General features: G+C 29.0%; 5 protein-coding genes across 9 annotated transcripts; 3 read left to right on the top strand and 2 right to left on the bottom strand.

The window, feature by feature from the left end:
• The first annotated feature begins 1,967 nt into the window (after positions 1–1,967).
• Positions 1,968–6,478, top strand: Nap1l1 (nucleosome assembly protein 1-like 1). 2 transcript variants are annotated; one of them, NM_001162961.1, is given in 9 exon segments: positions 1,968–2,191; positions 3,063–3,177; positions 3,600–3,743; positions 3,808–3,938; positions 4,022–4,190; positions 4,253–4,390; positions 4,459–4,606; positions 4,906–5,025; positions 5,090–6,478. In NM_001162961.1, coding segments are annotated over 8 exon segments (1,146 nt in total). In that variant the 5' UTR covers positions 1,968–2,191; position 3,063; the 3' UTR covers positions 5,272–6,478.
• Positions 6,479–9,680: 3,202 nt separating this feature from the next.
• Positions 9,681–12,764, top strand: LOC100163975 (phosphoglucomutase-2). 3 transcript variants are annotated; one of them, XM_008188515.3, is made up of 11 exons: positions 9,681–9,741; positions 9,821–10,036; positions 10,119–10,378; positions 10,443–10,635; positions 10,713–10,979; positions 11,097–11,278; positions 11,354–11,537; positions 11,647–11,870; positions 11,934–12,039; positions 12,106–12,335; positions 12,411–12,764. In XM_008188515.3, exons 2-11 carry the CDS (start codon positions 9,971–9,973, stop codon positions 12,511–12,513), a joined length of 1,815 nt encoding a protein of 604 aa, XP_008186737.1. In that variant the 5' UTR covers positions 9,681–9,741; positions 9,821–9,970; the 3' UTR covers positions 12,514–12,764. The 3 variants fall into 3 exon arrangements, with proteins under 3 accessions (XP_008186737.1, XP_029343285.1, XP_008186736.1); XM_008188514.3 differs by having other exon boundaries at positions 9,731–9,746; XM_029487425.1 differs by having other exon boundaries at positions 9,683–10,036.
• On the bottom strand, positions 12,547–14,429 carry Eif3k (eukaryotic translation initiation factor 3, subunit K). Its single transcript, NM_001126151.2, has 4 exons — positions 14,188–14,429; positions 13,882–14,098; positions 13,054–13,273; positions 12,547–12,986 (listed from the first exon to the last, which is right to left on the bottom strand). The coding sequence occupies exons 1-4, from the start codon at positions 14,238–14,240 to the stop codon at positions 12,829–12,831; spliced, it is 648 nt and encodes a 215-aa protein (NP_001119623.2). The 5' UTR covers positions 14,241–14,429; the 3' UTR covers positions 12,547–12,828.
• Positions 14,430–14,602: 173 nt separating this feature from the next.
• LOC100159168 (metaxin 2-like) lies at positions 14,603–18,335 on the top strand. Of its 2 annotated transcripts, XM_029486006.1 has the most exons (7): positions 14,603–14,792; positions 15,371–15,447; positions 17,111–17,192; positions 17,256–17,503; positions 17,565–17,657; positions 17,713–17,954; positions 18,013–18,335. In XM_029486006.1, the coding sequence occupies exons 3-7, from the start codon at positions 17,129–17,131 to the stop codon at positions 18,170–18,172; spliced, it is 807 nt and encodes a 268-aa protein (XP_029341866.1). In that variant the 5' UTR covers positions 14,603–14,792; positions 15,371–15,447; positions 17,111–17,128; the 3' UTR covers positions 18,173–18,335.
• LOC100161919 (hexokinase type 2-like) lies at positions 15,329–17,215 on the bottom strand. Its single transcript, XM_001952377.5, has 2 exons — positions 16,120–17,215; positions 15,329–16,051 (listed from the first exon to the last, which is right to left on the bottom strand). The coding sequence occupies exons 1-2, from the start codon at positions 16,843–16,845 to the stop codon at positions 15,383–15,385; spliced, it is 1,395 nt and encodes a 464-aa protein (XP_001952412.1). The 5' UTR covers positions 16,846–17,215; the 3' UTR covers positions 15,329–15,382.
• Positions 18,336–19,980: the final 1,645 nt, after the last annotated feature.

Genomic DNA, 19,980 nt, shown 5'->3' with positions numbered 1-19,980 from the left:
AAATTTTACTGAATGTGTATATTATCATTTTCTATATTCGATAAAATTTTTAATAGATAATTTGATTCTTTTTGAGCTGTTTACGGACATTGTAAGTTTTCAATTTTTTCAGTTTTTTTTTCTATAAATATCAATAAAGTTAGATAGATAACTATTGGGCCAAAAAGTGTAAAAAATTAATACAAAGCTCCTGATACATTGTTATAATAGCAGTTGAAAAATATTAAAAATACATAGGCACAATTTTTTTTTATAAGCATTTGAAGTTAAAATTTTGACAAAATTTATCAAATTTAAAATTCAATAATTATTTTGTAGTTAAAAATTTATAAAATGTTCAAATTTTATATCTAAGGATTGAAAATTTAAACCAAGATTCGACGTAAATATTTAATTCTGTTACCAAAAATTCTAAGAAATACATAAGCACAGTTTATTTTTATAGTCATTTTAAGCTCAAATTTGGACGAAATTACATATTAAAAAACCTGGAATAACTATTTTAGTTATTTTGTTGTGATTGTATAATATTATTTGTGGGTACTTGAAACTTCTAAAGTTTACTATTATATATCTATGATAGTACCACGGTTTTTTGTTAATTTATAACGCGTTATAAGTACCTAATAGATATTGTGATATGATTAATTTGGAATTTATTATAGGTACCTACCTATTATAGGTCATTTTTTTTTAATACCATAGACTATATAATATTATGTCTTATACCGTCTCCGCTCAGAATCGTTTTTCTTATACAATAATACTATATCATTGAATTCAAATTTAATACTATCCATTATACAGTGACCCACTTGTAACCTACTGTAATTATTTTTTCATAATTTAATTTAAAACATATTACTATTTTTTGGCTATACAAATAATATAATTACATATTGTAGTTATTGTATTGCTAATTTCTGAAAATTATATATCCTACATTTTGAATTCAACCACTGGAGTGGTAAATTTTATTCTTTTTATTATAGAATAGAGACAAGGTAGAAAAAAATGCCACAATAAATTATTTATTCAATGAATAATATTTATTTAAAATGGAAAAATGCAAGTGTAAACAAATAAATAAATAAATAATAATAAATAAACAAACAAACAAATCGGTTTCCTTCGTCTCCAAATCAAGTTAGATTCTTTTATATATATAGATAAACAAACATTAATTTATATTATAAATATATTAATGTTTGTTGGCATGACAATTGACAAAGTATTTAGGTATATCAGGAACATTGTGATGCGCATATTCCCCACTTTTTACTGTGTATTTCGTTCTCCACTTCTCATTGGTCGCATATACCAAAGCGTAAAGATTGGAGAATCTAACACATACGAAAAAGTGGGGATGCGCAAACGAGATTCAAATATCATGATTTTGTATAAATTGATTATATTAATCCACAAACTTGGTATAACTTTGAATTTTGATACTATTAAGAGTTAAATCATACACTTACGTACAAAGAGCACGGGGTCCGCGATTTACCGCAGGTAGATTGCCTACCTACCTGATAATGTACTGACTACTGCCAAAGAACAAACTGCTGCGAACCAGAATTTTTATTCCGGGCAACGGAAAAGTTAAGATAAATTTTGAACACCATGCACTGAATATTAAATAATGAATTGAACAAAGTTTGAGTTATGTAGAATTGATACATTTAAGGGGCAACGAAGTGCACGAGATCAGCTAGTAATAATATAATAATTAATATTAAATATTTGCTTAAATTAATTCAATATATTATTATAATATCATCGTGTTTGAGTACCAATTTATTTATTTTTAAAAATATAAGCCGCGCTACCATCCTTTCGGTCGGGTCACGGACGTTGCGAACGAAGCACTTGGTATACAACTTCTTTGGCGGTGGAGCGGCAGTCGCCACGCTATTGGCCAATACGCGTCCATTGTTATCGATGGATACCGTGGGAAACAGGCGAACAGTCGTTAAGGTTACGTTTCTGTCGTTCACTTCGATCCCGCGCCTCTTGTTCGCCGCGCCGCTCCGTCAGAGTATTCGTTCTTTCGAAGTCGCGTACTTGTGGTGTTCAGGACATTCGCCCGACCGCCGTCCGTGCCCGGTGAACCGATTTACCAGTACTTACCTGCGGCGATTCACTGCACAACCAGTAATCCTCCTACGACAGTCTTTTCGACATCCGTCAGGTAAGAACTACGCACTTTGTCCGGTTATTACTACTACTATTATTATTATTATTTTTATTATTATAATTATTCGTGACGAGCGCGCACTCCGCACGCCGACCGACCATGTGCTTCCAACGGTTCCCCGTTTCATGGTCTGTCTTGTAATATTATAATGCCGGCGTCGCCGTTGACCGCCGTGTTAAACACGTGTCGCCGCCGTCTTCGGTTTTCACTTATTTTAATGCAATTAAAATGCCCACTGAGGGCTCCGGATTCTCAGCATTGATGAGTCGGCGTGACGCAGTGATAAGGTGTTGAGAGGTTAGGCACTAGGGCGGCCGTTCTCCCGCCGCCCGCGATCAAACGAGGTTTCCAAACCGGTGCCTCGTCAAAAACTTTCGTTTTCCTCACCGAATTACTAAAGTCGCTCGTGTGATTCCGAATTTTCCGTTAAAAATACAATACTATAAACGATATTATTGAGGTTATCGATATGACATGACGTAGGTGCCTCCTATTCATTTCAACCGTCCACCGTCGTCGTTTATTACGTCTTACATTATTATTTTAATTGTATACTCGTCAAACGCACCACGCAAACATGCGGTTTGCGTGAAAACTGTTGCAAATAAAGAACTTTCAATTATGTAAATGTATATTATTCCTAGTTTTGTAATTTGTGTTAGGTAATATTATGGTAGATTGAAAATAGTTTAGGTTCCTATTTTTTTTGTACAGTCATATTCTGTGCAGAGTAGACTTTGAATTATGATTCATGTCATTTGACCCATCATTACACTGTGATGACCTTGTTTTAAAGTAATCATTAGTATACTGCATTACTGCATTTAATTGACTGATATTTAAAATTAAACATTATTCTTAACAGAATGTCTGCAGAAAACGAAATTGCTGATTCTTCATCTTCCGGTTCTGAAATGGAACAAGACACTCCACTTAAGCATAAATCTGGTTTTAAAGGAGAAGGTGATGATATAATGCCGGTAAGATAATTATTAAAATTAAAATACCATATTACTTCTTGTTAGAAAATCATTTTAATGTAATGTACATTAACATAATTTATTTGCATTTTGTGGTAATTGTAACCCTTAATTGCAAGTTTTTTTTTATGTACGTCTAGAATTTCAATTGATTTTGTTTTTTATTAAAAATGTACACAGTTGACATAAAATTGTGTTTAATGGTTGGAGTTATAAAAAAAATTATTTTACTGATTTATATAAATTAATTTTCCCTCCAAAAAAATGTATCAAATTTTTATTTTTATTTATTTGAAATATACGCCCGAGGGCAATAAAAAATATGAAAATGTAAAAATTACAACTTAGTTGGTTTCTAAATCTGAATAATATTAATTCTTAATTAAATTTATATTTTAATTTTTTATTTTATATTTATTTAGAATCTTCCACCAATAGTCAAAAAACGTGTCAAGGCTTTGAAAAAGTTACTTGTATCACAAACTGATGTTGATACAAAATTCTACACTGAACTTCATGTTCTTGAATGTAAATACCACAAAGAGTATTTGGCATATTATAATAAGGTAAAATACATAATAATATATTCTAATATTTTAGTTTAATACACTTATTTATTATACATTTTAGCGAAGTGATATAGTTCAAGGAAATTATGAGCCTACCGAAGAAGAATGTGATTTTCCTTCTGACGAAGAAGATGATGTTAAGGATCTCTCTACAGATATGGAAGGAAAAGTTAAACTTGAGGAATCTAAAGTGTAAGCATATTATTTATATTCATATATTATAGTAACTTTCCTTCCACATTTTTATGAATAATTGTACATAACATTATATACAGTAATGATGGTATAGTAGACAGTACTAGCGACAAATTGAAAGGCATTCCAGACTTTTGGCTTACTATTTTAAAGAACACAAGTCTCATCAGTGATATGATTCAACCCCATGATGAACCTATTCTTAGTCATTTGACAGATATCAAAGTTTATCTATTAGAAGAACCCATGGTATGTTATTTTGGGCACTAATCATTAAAATATTAGATACATTTATTTATTTATTATTTTAGGGTTTTGCTTTGGAATTCCATTTTTCTCCTAATGAATGGTTTACCAATACTGTATTAACTAAGGAATACGAAATGAAATGTGTACCCGACAAGAACAATCCATTAAGTTTTGAGGGACCTGAAATTTTCAAGTGTAAAGTATGTGTATATATTTTAAACTATTAGAAAGCAATGATTATATTGATTATAATAAAATAAAAATGTAGGGTTGCACTATTCAATGGAATAAAGGAAAGAATGTGACAGTGAAAGTAGTCAAAAAGAAACAAAAGCATAAGGTTAAGGGTGCTGTTAGATTCGTTAACAAGACTGTACAAAATGTATCATTCTTCCACTTCTTCAGTCCTCCTACTGGTGAGTTACTAGTCTTAAAAGTAGAAGTATACAATTAAACATTATTTTTCTTTATAAAAGCATTACAAATTGATTATGATAAATTATTTAAAATTAGTGATTTATCTTTCCATAATGCTGATAATAACTGGCTTCAACAACTACCACTTTGGCAAACTGTGTAATAGTGGCTTTAATTGAGCCTATAAAACAAATAACCTAATTTAATTATAATTAAATTTTATTTATATTTGATTCTGTATAAAGTTTTTAGTTTTTTAGTTGCACATATTTTTAATTGCATTATTATGGAATTTTAGTACCAGATGATCCAGAAACTGAAGTTGATGAAGAAATTGATAATTTATTGACAACAGATTTTGAAATTGGCCATTACATTCGTGAAAGGATAATTCCTAGAGCTGTGCTGTACTACACAGGTATGATTTGATAACATTTTTTTCATACATTTATTTACGATGCTGATTTTTAATTTTATGATAGGTGAAGCATTATTGGAAGAAAATGATTATGATGAAGATGATGAAGAGGAAGAGTCTGAAAATGACGATGACGATGATGATGAAGATGAAGATGAAGGAACTGTTAACGATCCTGAGTACAATCCACGTCAAGATAAACTGATAAATAAACAGGTCAACCCAGCTGAATGCAAACAGCAGTAAATTGTAATAGCGTTAAAACCACATGTGTACTCACTACTCGTTTTACAAATAAATAAAAATTTAAAAAAAAAACTTCACTCATAATAAGTAAGTCCACAAGTTTTTGAGATTAAGCCTTCATTCATTGTTATGTGATCAGTTGAGTATGAAATATTAAGTGTATTTTATACATTTCTTTAACTTTATACACTAATAAAACTATTTTTATATTATTATATATATATTTTTTTTTATTACCAGAAGTTTGTACTAGTAGAATACATATTATGGGTATTCAGTTATATATGGCTAAATTTTTTTTGTACCATGTTGATATTAATTGATAGGTAGGTCAATGACATTTGGGAGAATAGTAGTTTTAGACTGATTTTTCAAGATCTAGGATATAGAAAAATAGCGTACACTAACCATGTAAAAGTTACCTATATCTATTCTGAAAAAAATTCAGATTTTAAATATCCTTTGATGTAGTTGTATAAATTATAGTGTCATTAACTTATTTAACAATGTGAATGCTCGACAATTTATTTTTTATTTATTTTTGTGTAAAATTGGTCTCCCATATTGAAATATAGCCATTTCCTAATCCCAGAAAAAACTAATTTTAATGAAATAACGTGTTTTGTTGTCTGTTGGGTTCCTTCGATTAAATATGTCCTTCTGGGGATCAACCAAAGCTAAGAAAACAAGGGTCCTCTATTTAAGTAATTAGGAATTTGCATCCCGAGGAGAACAAAAAGAAATAATTCAATAAACAATTTTCAAAATAACCTAACCTTACTTTTAAGCAGTTAAATCTAAAATCTTAAATGTTCATGTTCATGATCGGTATTTCTATTGTATCAGATATCTTTTGTGTGTGTTAGTCCAGTATGTGATGTATCTATGGAAAAAGGGTAAATACTAAATACTTATATTTGAAGTTTTATTTTAAGCATTTTAGTTTGTTGACTTATCGTTATATTGTAGGTATATGTAATTTAAAGTGGGTATTTATCTTACAAAATATTTTATTGGCTTATTTTAAATATTGTTAAACATTTTAATGTAATGAGTTATTCCTCTCAATTATAATAATTAGTACTGGCTTCAATTTTTACAAAATTTATCAAACAATTAAAATTGTGTGACATTTAAGGATCTATATCTATATTTTTTTACATGTTATTATGAGATATTAATAAACTATTGACTATGCTACTATTAATTGTAAACAATTTATTTTTACTATATACTTTTATATGAAAGTTTTGTAACAAATTAAAAAATGAATGGTCTTCCTATAATGTGACTAGGAAAATGCTTTGATTTTATCATCATAACGATCATGTAGAGGTTAGATCACTTTCGAATTTCGATGTTTAATAAAGCTAATACATTTATGCTCTCATATGATAATATCAACAAAAACCCTTCGTAAACTACATGTAAAAATTGCTAAAGAAAAAAAAAATATAAGATCTTTAAACACTATAAACATGTGATATCATTAATAAAATAAATCTTAAGTATATTAAATTTAAGTAAACTTATTTTGTTTCAATAATTTATTTAAAGGTGAGGAATTATTTCTTTAAAGAAACAAAGTGTGATGAACAAAATAATTAAATGACGAAGGACTATTAAAATATAACTTTATTATTTTTAAAATGTTATTAATATTTTTATACTATTCTAAGAAATTCCTTGCCAAGTAAATAAATTATTGAAACAAAATAAGTTTTCTTAAATTAAATATACTTAACATTTATTTTATTCATGGTATCACATCTTTATAGTGCTTAAAGATCTTACATTTTTTTTTACTTAGTTATTTTTACACATAGTTTACGAAGGGTTTTTGTTTTAATATTACTAATTTTTATCGTTATTAAATATTGAGTACTTACACAATAATCTATAAGAACAGTAATATTGTCGGTAACATTGGCAACGCTAAATACGACTGCTATCGTGATTCTGAATTTAATATAAATTTCCACTAAAAAGTTCGCACTTTTTCATTTATAACTTAATTTCTAAACGTAAGATTTTGATGATTTTTTATTAAAGCACGTTCTAGTGTTCTACACAACATTTCTGGTGTTTTGGAGTTAACTAGGAGTTAATTGGTGCATTAGAAAATTAGTTATGTCGTATAACAAATTTACCTGTATTTTACACAGTTTAAATAGGCAACTCCTGCTTCGACACCGTCGTAGTTATTTTTTTTTTACTGAGCTCGCGCCACGAGTACGACCGCCACGCTAGATACATTTAGGTAATATGTTGTTACAACAATTGTTTATGTATATAAAAAATATAATATTAACTGAGTGAAATTGGGCGAGCCGGTAACAGCGACCGGCGTAAGACGGCTATGATCAAAACTATCAACTACATTTTTAAATTAAAAACAACATTTAAGGAAAATGTCATAAGAGGACATCGCATGTGTTGCTCCGTCTTAAGGTGCGTCCAGACGGAGCAGCTTTTGCGGCAAGAGTATGAAATATGAATACAAATATACTTTTTTGATGCCGCACGATAAAATTTCCGATCGGCCTAGTAGCAAAGGAAAGCCGCGCGGCATCAGTACTTATTTTACTTTCTTTATTTTTAATCAACTAAGTATGGTTATTGAAATGAAAAGTCTGAATTTTGAAAACTTCAAGAATTTGTGTTAAATAGGAAAATAAAAAAAATGTAACTCCGTAATGATAAGTAGGTGAGTAATAAATTTAGCTAGCTTTAATATAAAATATTAATGAGAGAGATTTGATATCATCCAAGCGGTATAACCACTTGATGAATCCATAAAAACGTCGGCGTGAACAGTCCCAAAATTTCTATTTTTAACTTTTATCCCAAACTATGATTGCTAGAAAGTTGGTTGATATCTCATTAAAAAGGGATTATCAATTAGATACTAAATGTGGAATAAAAATGTTTTATAAAAAATTAGTTATTTTTCGCTAGATTTTCATTTAGCGAGGTAGATTTCCGAAACTGGATAACGGATTTTGTTGTTTTGTTTTGGTTAGGAAAAATGCAGTGGAGATTTTCAGAACTTTATCTCCAATCGTTAATTCACTACAAAGCTGTAAACCTGAAAAACATCAAAAAACTATAGTTTGGTATACCAATAAAATATGTCTTAATTTTTTTTAATGTTCTGTAGTGAATTAATTATTAAAGATAAAGTTCTGAAAATCTTCACTGCACTTATCCTAACCAATGTGAATCTAACAAGACCCCGAACAACGAAATCCGCTCTCCGGTGTCTGAGATCTACATATCTCATTAAAAGAAAATGAAAATGATTTTTCGTGGGGCTGTTCACACCGACATTTTTCTGGATTCAAATTGTTATACTGCTTGGGTGTGATATCAGTTAATAAATTCTAAAATTATGTTCTCTCGTTAGTTTTTTAAGATATTTAAATTTTTAAGTAAAATGTTAATATTTGAAAATGATCATAACTCACTTAAAAATTAAAATATCTTAAAAAGCCAACGAGAAAACCCAGATAATTGTTAGGTTTTTAAAAGTTTGGTAATAGGTCAGATCTCTAATATCAAAACTAACGGCACCCTATATAGGGTTTCAATATTGAAACAATCGAACAAAAATAGTCGGTCAAATATTTGGGATGTCGAGGAGACGCTGGGGTATTTTTTTCTCGAACAAGGAAGATATTAAAAATGTTCAATCCTGTCCTATAAATAATAGGTACGAAAGCACGTCTTTTAAATAAGAATATTTATTTAAAATTCAACATAATAAATCTATTTGTCTAAGACCATAATATTATATATGTTTTCACATCTTCCGAGGGTTGCCTGGGACACTTTTTTATTGTGCTTCATGATTTAGTTGTGGCGTGGAGGAGCAATATAATGCTTCAATCATCAACTTTAAAGGTGGTTTCTGGTAAAAAAATTAAATTTGGTAGATACTTTAGAAAAAAAAAAAGTAGGTACCTATATACATATATGTAAATATATACCTACTGTTCAAAATAATAAAACTTAGAAATTACAAAAAAACCGTCGTAACTCACAATGTTTTTTGCACGAATTAAGATATTAATTCTAGGTTTATTTTTATTATAAGGGTTAATGTTACATTTTTACGAAAATATTTATATTATTTTGCAGTTTTAAAACATTTTTAAATTTTTGTAGGTACCTTATGCTAAAATTTAAAACAACTGAAATAATAATTAATATTTAATAATAATTTAAAAAAATTGCATAATGTCTCCGTTATCAAGTATCAACGATGATAAAAAAACGTTGCCAACGTTTTTCGCTAAATGATTGTGGTTATTACCACAGAACAATATTTATATATGTTATTCCAAATTATTGTCGTGAATAATTTGAAAAAATGAAACCTTTTCTGTGATTAATGATAATACATTTATACCACAGTACCAGATATATAATACATTATACCATCAATTTAGAATTTAGCTCAATTATAAAGTGAAGTACATTCATTAAAATCGGTTATTGTAAAAAAATAATAATAATATTTATCACAATTACCATTTTCATTATCTAGACCAGTGACAATGACACAATAAAAAAGTCAATTATTGAATACTGAATTTTACAAAATTACAAACTGGACAAATTACAACAGTGGAAAGTTGAAACTTATAGCCATTAGCTTAAAATTACATCTTTAAAAACGTACGTACCTATTATAGAAATGGATACAACATTCCTGCCAGAATATTTAGATTTACTGGTGAAAAATTGGCTTTCGTGGAATCAAGTATGAGCTTTTATAGTTAGAACAGTATTGCTGTAAAACAAATTGCATTGTGTACTTATATTTATATAGCTGTAATTTTCAGTCACAACAGTACTCTGTTGAGCTAGCAGAAATATTGGCACAAAAAAATGTGGATAAAATAAAAAACATGTTTGATGGACGCCTGTCATTTGGAACGGCGGGCCTAAGAGCAGCGATGGGGCCGGGTTTCAAACGTATAAATGATCTGGTGGTCGTACAATCCGCGCAAGGGCTTTTGTATTACATGTTGAGCGTCTTTGGGGATTTGTTAAAAACATCTGGTGTTATTATTGGATACGACGGAAGATATAATAGTAAAAGGTTGCAGAGAAAAAGTGTATATTTGCATTATGTGAATTATATTAATCATTTAAAATCAATTTAGATTTGCCGAATTAACATCACTCGTTTTTTTAAGACAATCTGTCAAAGTATATCTTATGAATGAAGTTTGTCCAACTCCATTTGTAGCTTTCGGTATTAAGTTATACAAATGTTGTGGTGGAGTAATGGTGACTGCTTCACATAACCCTAAAGAAGATAACGGTTATAAAGTATTCTGGAATAATGGTGCTCAAGTTAGTAAGTTTTAAGGAATATTAGTAATTCCACTAGTCATCTTACAACTTGAATACATTTTCAAATATATTTCCAGATCATATCTCCAGTTGATAAAAACATTCAAAAAAGTATTACTGAACATTTAGAGCCTGAAGGTGTTTGGAATACTGAAGACATTTATAATAATAGTTTGTTAGTTAATCCATTAATCGATTTGCAGAAACATTACAATAGTTTTATTGACAAAATGTTGTTTCCTAACTTGGATAAAAAGAAAACAAATATCATTTTTACATATACACCTATGCATGGTGTAGGCTATCCTTATATAAAAAATGTATTTGAAAATGCAAAATTCAACGTGAGTATCTTATGAAAATTATCCAAACTGTATTCAATGCATTTATATCATGAATATAATATGTTTATAAATTATTTGGTGCAGTAACTATTATAATTTATAAATTACGCTGTTTAGCCAGTGATAGTTGTTGAGCAACAAAAAGATCCAAACCCAGAATTTCCAACTGTTCCATTTCCAAACCCAGAAGAAGGCAAAAGTGCATTGAAATTGGCAATAGAAACAGCTGAAAACAACTGTAGTCGTATTATAATTGCTAACGATCCTGATGCCGATAGATTAGCCGTAGCAGAACATCCGTAACATAATTTATTATTACTACATTATTGTAAAATATCCTTAACTAAAATTTATAAGGCAGATTTTATTTTTAGTATAGGTAGTGAGGGCTGGAAAATATTTACTGGAAATGAACTTGGTGCTTTGTTAGGATGGTGGGTGATTCATTCGTATAAAAAAATTCACGGTAAAACACATCCTAAATTGGTTGTACTATCGAGCACAGTATCATCTGCTATCCTTAAATCTATGGCTAAAATTGAAGGCATCAGATTTGAAGTAAGTTACTTACATTACTTTTTTACAAACCAAGATTAATATCTTTAGTTAATTATCTTGGTTTATGCACTAAACATAAATAATACAATTAATTTGTTTGAACTCTTAGGAAACACTCACTGGATTCAAGTGGATGGGTAATAGAGCCGATCAGCTCTCTGCTGAAGGATACAATGTAATTTATGCCTTTGAAGAGTCTATTGGTTACATGTGCGGCAGTGAGGTCTTGGACAAAGATGGAATATCTGCTGCTGTTAAAATTGCAGAACTAGCTATATATTTAGAAAAAGAAAATAGTACATTGTCCTCAGCTTTAGAATTTATATACAAACAGTAACAGTTTTATTTTAAATTCAATGTTTGCTCAGTAAATTAAACCATTTTATTTTGTTTTAGATATGGTTGGCATTTATCTGTAAATTCGTATTTTATATGCAACGATAGCCTGACGATAAAGAAAATATTTGAATCAATAAGGCAGATTAATAACCAGCCTAACAATGTAATGTTTAATCATACGTCACTCATAATATGTTGAAGGTTTATATTGATTGTTTAATTTTTACAGTACCCAAAATCCATTCTTGGAGGACGATATTCCATCAAATCAGTTCGAGACATGACAACTGGATATGATTCCAGTACAATAGACCATAAACCAGTATTGTCCGTATCAAAGTCATCTCAAATGATAACATTTAATTTTGATAATGGTTTAATTGCTACATTACGAACAAGTGGAACAGAACCCAAAATAAAATATTATGCTGAATTATGCAGTGATCCAGAAAACTCTTCGTAAGTCAAATTAAATTTAATATAATTAAATATTTTGTTATAATTTAACTAATTATGATTGTAAATTTTTTTTAGTGATGTTAATAGATTGAAAAGTGTTTTGAATGAAATGGTTGAAGCAATAATTGAAGAATTTCTAAAACCACATGAAAATTCTCTAATTTTTCGTAGCAACTAGTTAAAGTTAAACAGACATTGCTCAGATGATTTTCTACATTAATTTATGTCTTACTTATTTATTATTTAACACATTCCTACCTTATAACATACACTTTGTTTTTAAAATTTAAAATAGATTCATGGTTGTTATAAACTTAGTCTTAACATAAAATTAAACTGATAATTCAGTACCTAGTTATGGAATTAGAAGTGAAGAGTAAACATACTTAAATCATTCCAATAAAAATAATATAATCCAAGATAATCCAATTATTTATTGTTAATAAACAAGTATTGGTATAAAAATGTGTTATGAATTTACAACTTTTAGAAATTAACGACAACTTGCCATAACACCCAAAATATTTTCATAATCAATCTTTTCAGTAATATTTTTTGTTTTGATATTTTCGTCTTGATTTGCTACAAATATGTATTTGTTATCCAATTCCTTCCAATTGTATTTTAGTATCCAATGTTTTAAAGCAGCATCTGTTGAAAAGCATAATTATAAATTATTATATTAAATTGAATATGAATATAATTGGTTATTACATACCGTCAACACCTCCCAGTAATTCCATGAGATTATGTTTTTCAATAGACTGAAATGTTATGCCAATCACATGACACACAAACTTGCGCACAGAATCTAAAAACCCATTGATCTTAGCATACAGTTCAGGTGTGGAATGGACATTGTACCAAAATTCTTTGAAGTTGCAGTTTTCCAATAAATCAGCCAAGAACAATACTTGGCTTAGTGGAGCTTCTTGACACTAAATTATTATAGAAATTCAATAAAGAAATCTTTAAAAAATATAGTGGTCAGTAGTTAGCACATAAAAACAAAAATACATAATATATACCTGCATTATACATATTTTATAATGTATATCAGTTTATGTTAACTGTATACAATTATTTGTTATATTCATTTCTATATTCTTAACTAAGATTTGGTGAATCATTTTTTTTTAAATGAGTTAATTTCTGATATTGTAATTGGTGTTATAAGTTGAAAATAAATTTAATGATCGATATTAATAGCACATCCTACCTTATTATAGTCTATTTAGTTTAAGAACACACCGGATAATAGCCAAAAACGTGTCTCGATTGTTCTGAATATTTTTTTATAGACGCAATTACCCAGACTACAATCGTCAGAGACCTTGCATGCACTGATAAGAATAGTTTCTGGCCGCCGCCCGGTTCATTCTTAAACTGAATAGATTGGTATTCTAATTTCTACCTATCAATATCTAAAAATTAATTAAATTTGATTGAATTGTCTAACCTTAAAATCTAAAAGTGTCCTACTCCCTGTGAACAATCAATATAGTTTAATACAAATATGGATGAATGTAACCAAAGTATTGCTTACCAATTTTTCATTCAACAGGCATTTGCACAGCACGAAATCGGAATGAGGAAAGTTGGTGATCGCTTTCAGCATGATTTGTACAGTGATATCCAAATTATAATCGTGATGAAATTGATATATTTTGAGTACTGCAAGGTTCGCTTCTAGATCGTAAGTGTTCTCTTGGGACTGTACTTCCACGTAGTGTTCAAGTGTAGACAAATGTTGGGGATTGTATCTAAAATTAAACGTTTAAATGAACGAGCAATTTGCCGAAGAACTAGAAACGATGCGGATCCAACAATGCGCTCAAATGACTTTACATACCTTTCGATGCCCTGCAAAAGCGACGCCACCGTTTGTCTCATTGCTTCGGCCATGGTTGGTTCAATCGAGTGCAACACCAAAGACGTAAAAACGTAGTGCTCAAAATTCTGCTGGCACACGGAGTAGTGAGTACGGAGACGGGAGACTGGAAGAAGTCGTAAGTCGCGTCGTGAATCACTCGTGATCGTATGACTTGTTATTTGTGTGATTACAATTTCAGAATTTCAGATTAATGTTCATTACAACTCTATGGTCGGGCCGATAAGCAAATGGAAAATGCTGCACAACCAGTGTGAACAACATATCCGTTAAAATATGGTACTGCACGAGGTTATCTTCTAAGGCCGTGGTACTATCATTAATCGTGTCTGTAGAACAAGATAGTACTATCTTGTAGAACAAGATAGTACTATCTTAAACCGTAATTTATAAGCAGACAGCAAATTAATAGCAATCAAATTGAAAAAAAAATGTTTGAAATTAATTTCAACAACTCGAAGTCACGAAATCGGAAATAGGAAATTAAATATTTCCTAACAAAAATTGTGGTATTCTTATACTTGCGTTTTTCATTTCAATTTAGGTTAATACTGTTCTCGAGAGTGGTAAGTATTACAATTTGTTATAAAAACCTAACATAGGTAATCAATAGTATTTTAGTCGAATGCACAAACCTATTTAATTTCGTTAGTAAACTTCGGCCTTGGTTCTTGGATGTTGTATGTTTCTATTTTTTTTAGAAATTACAAAAATCAATGAAATTAAGTTAAAATTAACATATTGGTGTATATTTAACATTTTAACTATTGATGTGTAATAAAGTACCTATAGGATATTAGGTCCTTAGGACCTAGGTAGTTTGTTAGTTAATTAAAACAGCTAATTATTATTAATTTTTTTTATTTGAATTAATGTAGGTATATATATGTATGTATCGTGTATGTATGTATATATGTACACGGTTGTTTTGTTCGCACACTGATCTATGATTTTTTTTATTGAGACATAGATTATTTTTTAGAGGTATAAGACCTTGGTTTGTATTTAACACTTATATTTTTAACCCATATTCAACACTGAATTGACTGCCAAAAATAAAATAATTTTTAATTATAGTTTAAATCAAATAAAAATAGACAACTAAACAATAGAATTATTATTTTATTTATATTATAACATCAAGTCATGAACAGAATTATCCATCTGGACAAACCGCTGATGCTAAGACTGCTGCACCTCTTCCACTGCCATCTTCAGAAAGTAAAATACCAAATTTTATACCACTATTTACTAATTCACTAATCTTGTCCATCAACAAATTATGATAAAATGGATGATATTTGTACACTGACCCATCCACTCCAATTATTACATCTTTCTCGTTCATCTTATTCAATATTGCTGAAAGACCAGCTGCTACTAAATACGCAGACCTCCTCGAAATGCACTCTGTTGCATATCTAACATTCATACAGTCACCATCTGTAGGATTGGCCACTCCAATTTTTTGAAGGAACTTTCTAGTGCCTGGATAAGTTCCAGGTGGATCATTCTCAATTAAGGATAACACATCACTAGTCAATGACTGGGGAGTATTAAGCATTGATGGCTTTGTCCCATCAAATATTAGTTCTTTGTCTATCATGTCTAATAATACTAATCTTAATAATTCTCCAAGGTACATTCCAGATATCATTTTTTCAAAAATTTGTTGGCCACGATTTTCAGAATTTTCATCAACAACTTTGTCATACTTGGTATGAAAATCTTCAAGTTCGTTATTATCTCCATATGCACCCCACTCTAGATTGATGACCATTTCTTCTTTCGTTTGGTCACCACTATACAACTGGATATTTTTTACCTAAAAATACAAATTACATTGTCTTTAGCTATTAGAAATATAAATAGATTGGTTTTTTACAAATTTACTTTTTCTACGTAACAACAGTTACAACCTGTACCAACAATCAAGCCTATTCTGGTTTTTGGGTTCAACCAAGCACAGGACATTAAAGTGCCAACGGTGTCATTTAAAATTGAACAAATGTGTATATTTAAGTCTGGGATATTTTTGATTGACTTTGTCAACAGCTGTACTACATCTTGATTAACTACGCCATCACATGTAAAACCTTTTGTCCACCTTACAAGTTCTCCTGAGTTAATGCTTGATTGTGACATTGGGAAACTAAATGTGAAACCCAAAGGAAGTTGGCTATTGGTTTTTATTCCTTGTGCGGTCACAAAGTTGTTCAAACAATTGGCTATGTAATCAAACAATATTGTTCCTGTTCCATTCATCAATTCCTTAGAACACTCATATGTCTCTTGACTCATTTTAAAATATTGGTTTTCTCCTAAATCTAGTTTGAGAACACGGAAATTTGAACCTCCCAAATCAAGAGCCAAGAATTGGCCTTTTTCATTACCAGTAGGCATGTCTTGGACATATGTCTGCCAGCATTTGATTGTTGCTTTTGGATGTGTTTCCTTGCCAAGGCCTTCATCAATGCAGGAAGTCATCCGGTTCATAAATTCCCGTAGCTTATTATTTGGCAGTACAAAGTTTCTGCATAAACGTCTGACTCTAACATGATTTCTCCATGTTTTTAAGTTATTCAAATGTCCTTTACAACTTTGCCTTGGGTCTGACATTTTTATGAATTATGATAGATACTTTGAATAAAATAATGATATTCTGAACAATATTTGCAGCAGTCTTATAATATAAACTATATTTGACTGTTTATTTTATATTACCAAGGTGTTTTATATTAACATTAGCCAACAATTATTTTAATTTGAATTGCCTATGAAATTTAGTATTAATATACAACTATTTAAACCTATTAAATACAATTTTATTAAATTATGTAAGCTGTTCAGTATTTGTTACTTATACCTTACCATATTTATTTAGGTTTATTAGTAGTTGACAATGGCAGATTTCAAAACATCTTCGAGTATATTGACAAAAGAATGTTTAAGAACCCAAATTTGTGGTAAAAATGGTTTTGTTAGATCTTTTTACCATGTATTCATGTGTTTACCTCATTTTTAAACAGGAGAAGGCGAGTGGCCCAAAAACACAGTAATATACCAGCCTTATGAAACAGAACAAATCCTATTACCTGACAACTCAAAATGTTTATCGGTTAAAACATTTTTAAAAATGGCTGGATTAGAATTCATTGTGGAAGCCAGAGAAAATGCCGAATACATGTCACCACATCGAGGTAAAGTGCCCTTCATTAAGGCAGGCCAGTTTTTAGTTGCTGACTTTGAACCAATCGTCAGTTTTGCTCAATCTAAAGTGAGATAAATCATTATTTCAAATATTCAATTTAATTAAATGTTAATACATTTATATTCAGGGTTATTCGCTATCAACAAGTTTAGATGAAGCTCAAAAGTGGGATCTTAGAGTATACATGGCACTAGTGAATAATGTTCTTTTAAATGCTGAGGTTAGATCGCAGCATATTATTTTAGAAACAATTAAATAATTTTAATTATATTTAGATTTATGTAACATGGAACCACGAGCTTACTTATAAGGAACTCACCAAGCCAAGATACAGTTCTGTTTATCCTTTCCCATTGAACCACTGGGCTACATATAATAAGCGCCGTGAAATGTTATCACATTTAGATGTGTTAGGTTGGAAAAAAAAATCTTTAGACGAAGTATTTAAGGAAGTGGAAAGAATCTGCGAGTCATTGTCAAACTTTTTGGGGGACAAGAAATATTTTTTTGATGAAAAGTAAATTATTATTTATTTATGTAAGAAATATTTGTTTTATTAATGAAATATTTTTCAGGCCGACTGAGTTAGACGCTTTAGTATTTGGTCATTTGTTTTCCATCATAACAACACCACTACTAAACAATCGATTTGCTGCTACTGTCAGAGCTTATGACAATCTAGTTCAATTGTGTGTACGCATTGAAACAGAATTTTATCAGTCTAGAATTCTATGATATAAATAATTGTTTATTTGATTGAATATTAGTTAGTATTTACTATTATAATTTAATTATACCAAAATGGGCAAAATTAAATAAAATATTAACTAAACTGTTATATAGAAATATTTTATATGATCTAATGTTAAGAAGTGTTAATAAAATTAATGATAAAACATATTAAGTTTGTTGTTATAATTTTAAAAATAAAATTACCTTTGTATTTTTAAAGGGCATCACCACACTGCATTTTTTTTTTAAATTTTAAGTTTATTGGTATATTATTGTAGTCAAAATAATGAAAAACATTTTACTAAAAATCCAAAGTTAAGAAAAATGATTTTTCAACAAGATAATGATTGTTGATGAATGGCCGCTCAACGTCATAGAGCCAACGAATGAGCAGCCACCAAAGTTTTACATGTAAAAGTAGTTTGATTTACACAATGATTTTAATAACTTATGATAGTAATATAGTATTATAGAATTTTTTTTTTCATAATCCAAAGTATATTTATGTGTTTAAGACTATGATGTAATTTTAAATTTAATATATGTATCTTGTTTTTGTATGCATAATATTATAAATTATAATTAAGTAAAATTATTGAGTTTGCTACTCGCGTCTTATTGCCGTACAAACCAAAAATGACTTTAGTAGTTTTATCAACTATGAAAAAACTTAAAAGTATGTCAAAATTATTATCACACCAGTATCATAAATACAAAAAAAAAACACTAATTATGGTTACATAAAAAAAGAAAATAATATTATCTTTATCGATTGAAATTGTATTAATCAGAATTATTTAATCTAGACACTTTTACACGTAAATAGTATACCGCACACATTTTTTTCAATTGCCTGGAACTCATTGAATAAATAGTGTTAAAGTGTGAGACCCATACTATATTTCTTAGATAATGACATACTTTAAATCTAAGCAAACTTGTTTTTAGTGTTGTGATGTCCTTTAACTTATAGTAATCTAGTATATATATTAATTTCATTAATAATTTCTAAACTAATTTTGTTTTAATACTATAAAACCGATAATCCCATTGTTGGTTAATAAGGATTTAGGATAGATTTATACTTAGTTTAAAATAAAAATGTGTTCAACTTCAAAGCACAATGTCATACATTTTATTTTATCAAGAATAGGTATAATTAATGTTATTTAACAGTAATAATAAAACAAACAGTAAAGCAAAAAAAAGAAAAAAACTACGGAGAACAATAATTGAAGTAAATATACCCAATCCTAAATAAACATAGACGAGATTTTTCGTAACAAATATTCATAATAACTCGCTTAACGTTCCCATATAATACTGAAAACTTAACCAAATACTGAAACAAAGTTATTTATGAAAAATAAAATATTTTCAAAAGCAACGTAAACACCATCATCTTTAATGTATCATGAATGAAAATTAAAAATTGTAAAATTAACCGAACTTAGATTTAATATGTATAATAGTTCTTATAAATAACACTAGAGTATATAACATTGTGATGTGTATAATTAAACATAAAAAAGTTACATATATTTTTCCACATATATAATATATTCTAAAACATTTGTTGTTATTTTTACCTGTACTGTTATATTTTATATTGCAGAATTTTATAATATTGCCTTCCTAAAACTTGATTTAATGGAAATAAAAATATATTATAGACAATTTGTTATCAACTTAATACTTTAAATAATTTAATACATACAAATTATATACGGAAGACAATTAACATATTGGATACTGTTAACAAACGCAACTAATATTTTTATTTTCATTATTTAATGTTATAAAAAAAATAT

Source organism: Acyrthosiphon pisum, chromosome A1 (genome assembly GCF_005508785.2).
Source record: "Acyrthosiphon pisum isolate AL4f chromosome A1, pea_aphid_22Mar2018_4r6ur, whole genome shotgun sequence".
NCBI lineage: Eukaryota > Metazoa > Arthropoda > Insecta > Hemiptera > Aphididae > Acyrthosiphon > Acyrthosiphon pisum.
The sequence above is the reverse complement of the archived record's forward strand: the minus strand, read 5'-3'. Positions and strand labels throughout refer to the sequence as shown.

Bases quoted from the DNA above. Each gene is read 5' to 3' on its own strand.
- Nap1l1 (XM_008188511.2), top strand. From the start codon at position 2,949: ATGTCATTTGACCCATCATTACACTGTGATGACCTTGTTTTAAA. The intron at 3,744-3,807 runs GTAAAATACATA...TATACATTTTAG, and splicing joins ATTTGGCATATTATAATAAG to CGAAGTGATATAGTTCAAGG. The intron at 4,391-4,458 runs GTATGTGTATAT...ATAAAAATGTAG, and splicing joins CTGAAATTTTCAAGTGTAAA to GGTTGCACTATTCAATGGAA.
- LOC100163975 (XM_008188515.3), top strand. From the start codon at position 9,971: ATGGATACAACATTCCTGCCAGAATATTTAGATTTACTGGTGAAAAAT. The intron at 11,279-11,353 runs GTAACATAATTT...TTTTATTTTTAG, and splicing joins TTAGCCGTAGCAGAACATCC to TATAGGTAGTGAGGGCTGGA. The intron at 11,538-11,646 runs GTAAGTTACTTA...TTGAACTCTTAG, and splicing joins TTGAAGGCATCAGATTTGAA to GAAACACTCACTGGATTCAA.
- Eif3k (NM_001126151.2), bottom strand. From the start codon at position 14,240: ATGGCCGAAGCAATGAGACAAACGGTGGCGTCGCTTTTGCAGGGCATC. The intron at 14,099-14,187 runs GTATGTAAAGTC...GTTTAATTTTAG, and splicing joins CTTTTGCAGGGCATCGAAAG to ATACAATCCCCAACATTTGT. The intron at 12,987-13,053 runs GTATGTAATAAC...GCTTTTCAACAG, and splicing joins ATTACTGGGAGGTGTTGACG to ATGCTGCTTTAAAACATTGG.
- LOC100161919 (XM_001952377.5), bottom strand. From the start codon at position 16,845: ATGTCAGACCCAAGGCAAAGTTGTAAAGGACATTTGAATAACTTAAAA. The intron at 16,052-16,119 runs GTAAATTTGTAA...TTGTATTTTTAG, and splicing joins ACTGTTGTTACGTAGAAAAA to GTAAAAAATATCCAGTTGTA.
- LOC100159168 (XM_029486006.1), top strand. From the start codon at position 17,129: ATGGCAGATTTCAAAACATCTTCGAGTATATTGACAAAAGAATGTTTA. The intron at 17,193-17,255 runs GTAAAAATGGTT...ATTTTTAAACAG, and splicing joins TTTAAGAACCCAAATTTGTG to GAGAAGGCGAGTGGCCCAAA. The intron at 17,955-18,012 runs GTAAATTATTAT...AATATTTTTCAG, and splicing joins AAATATTTTTTTGATGAAAA to GCCGACTGAGTTAGACGCTT.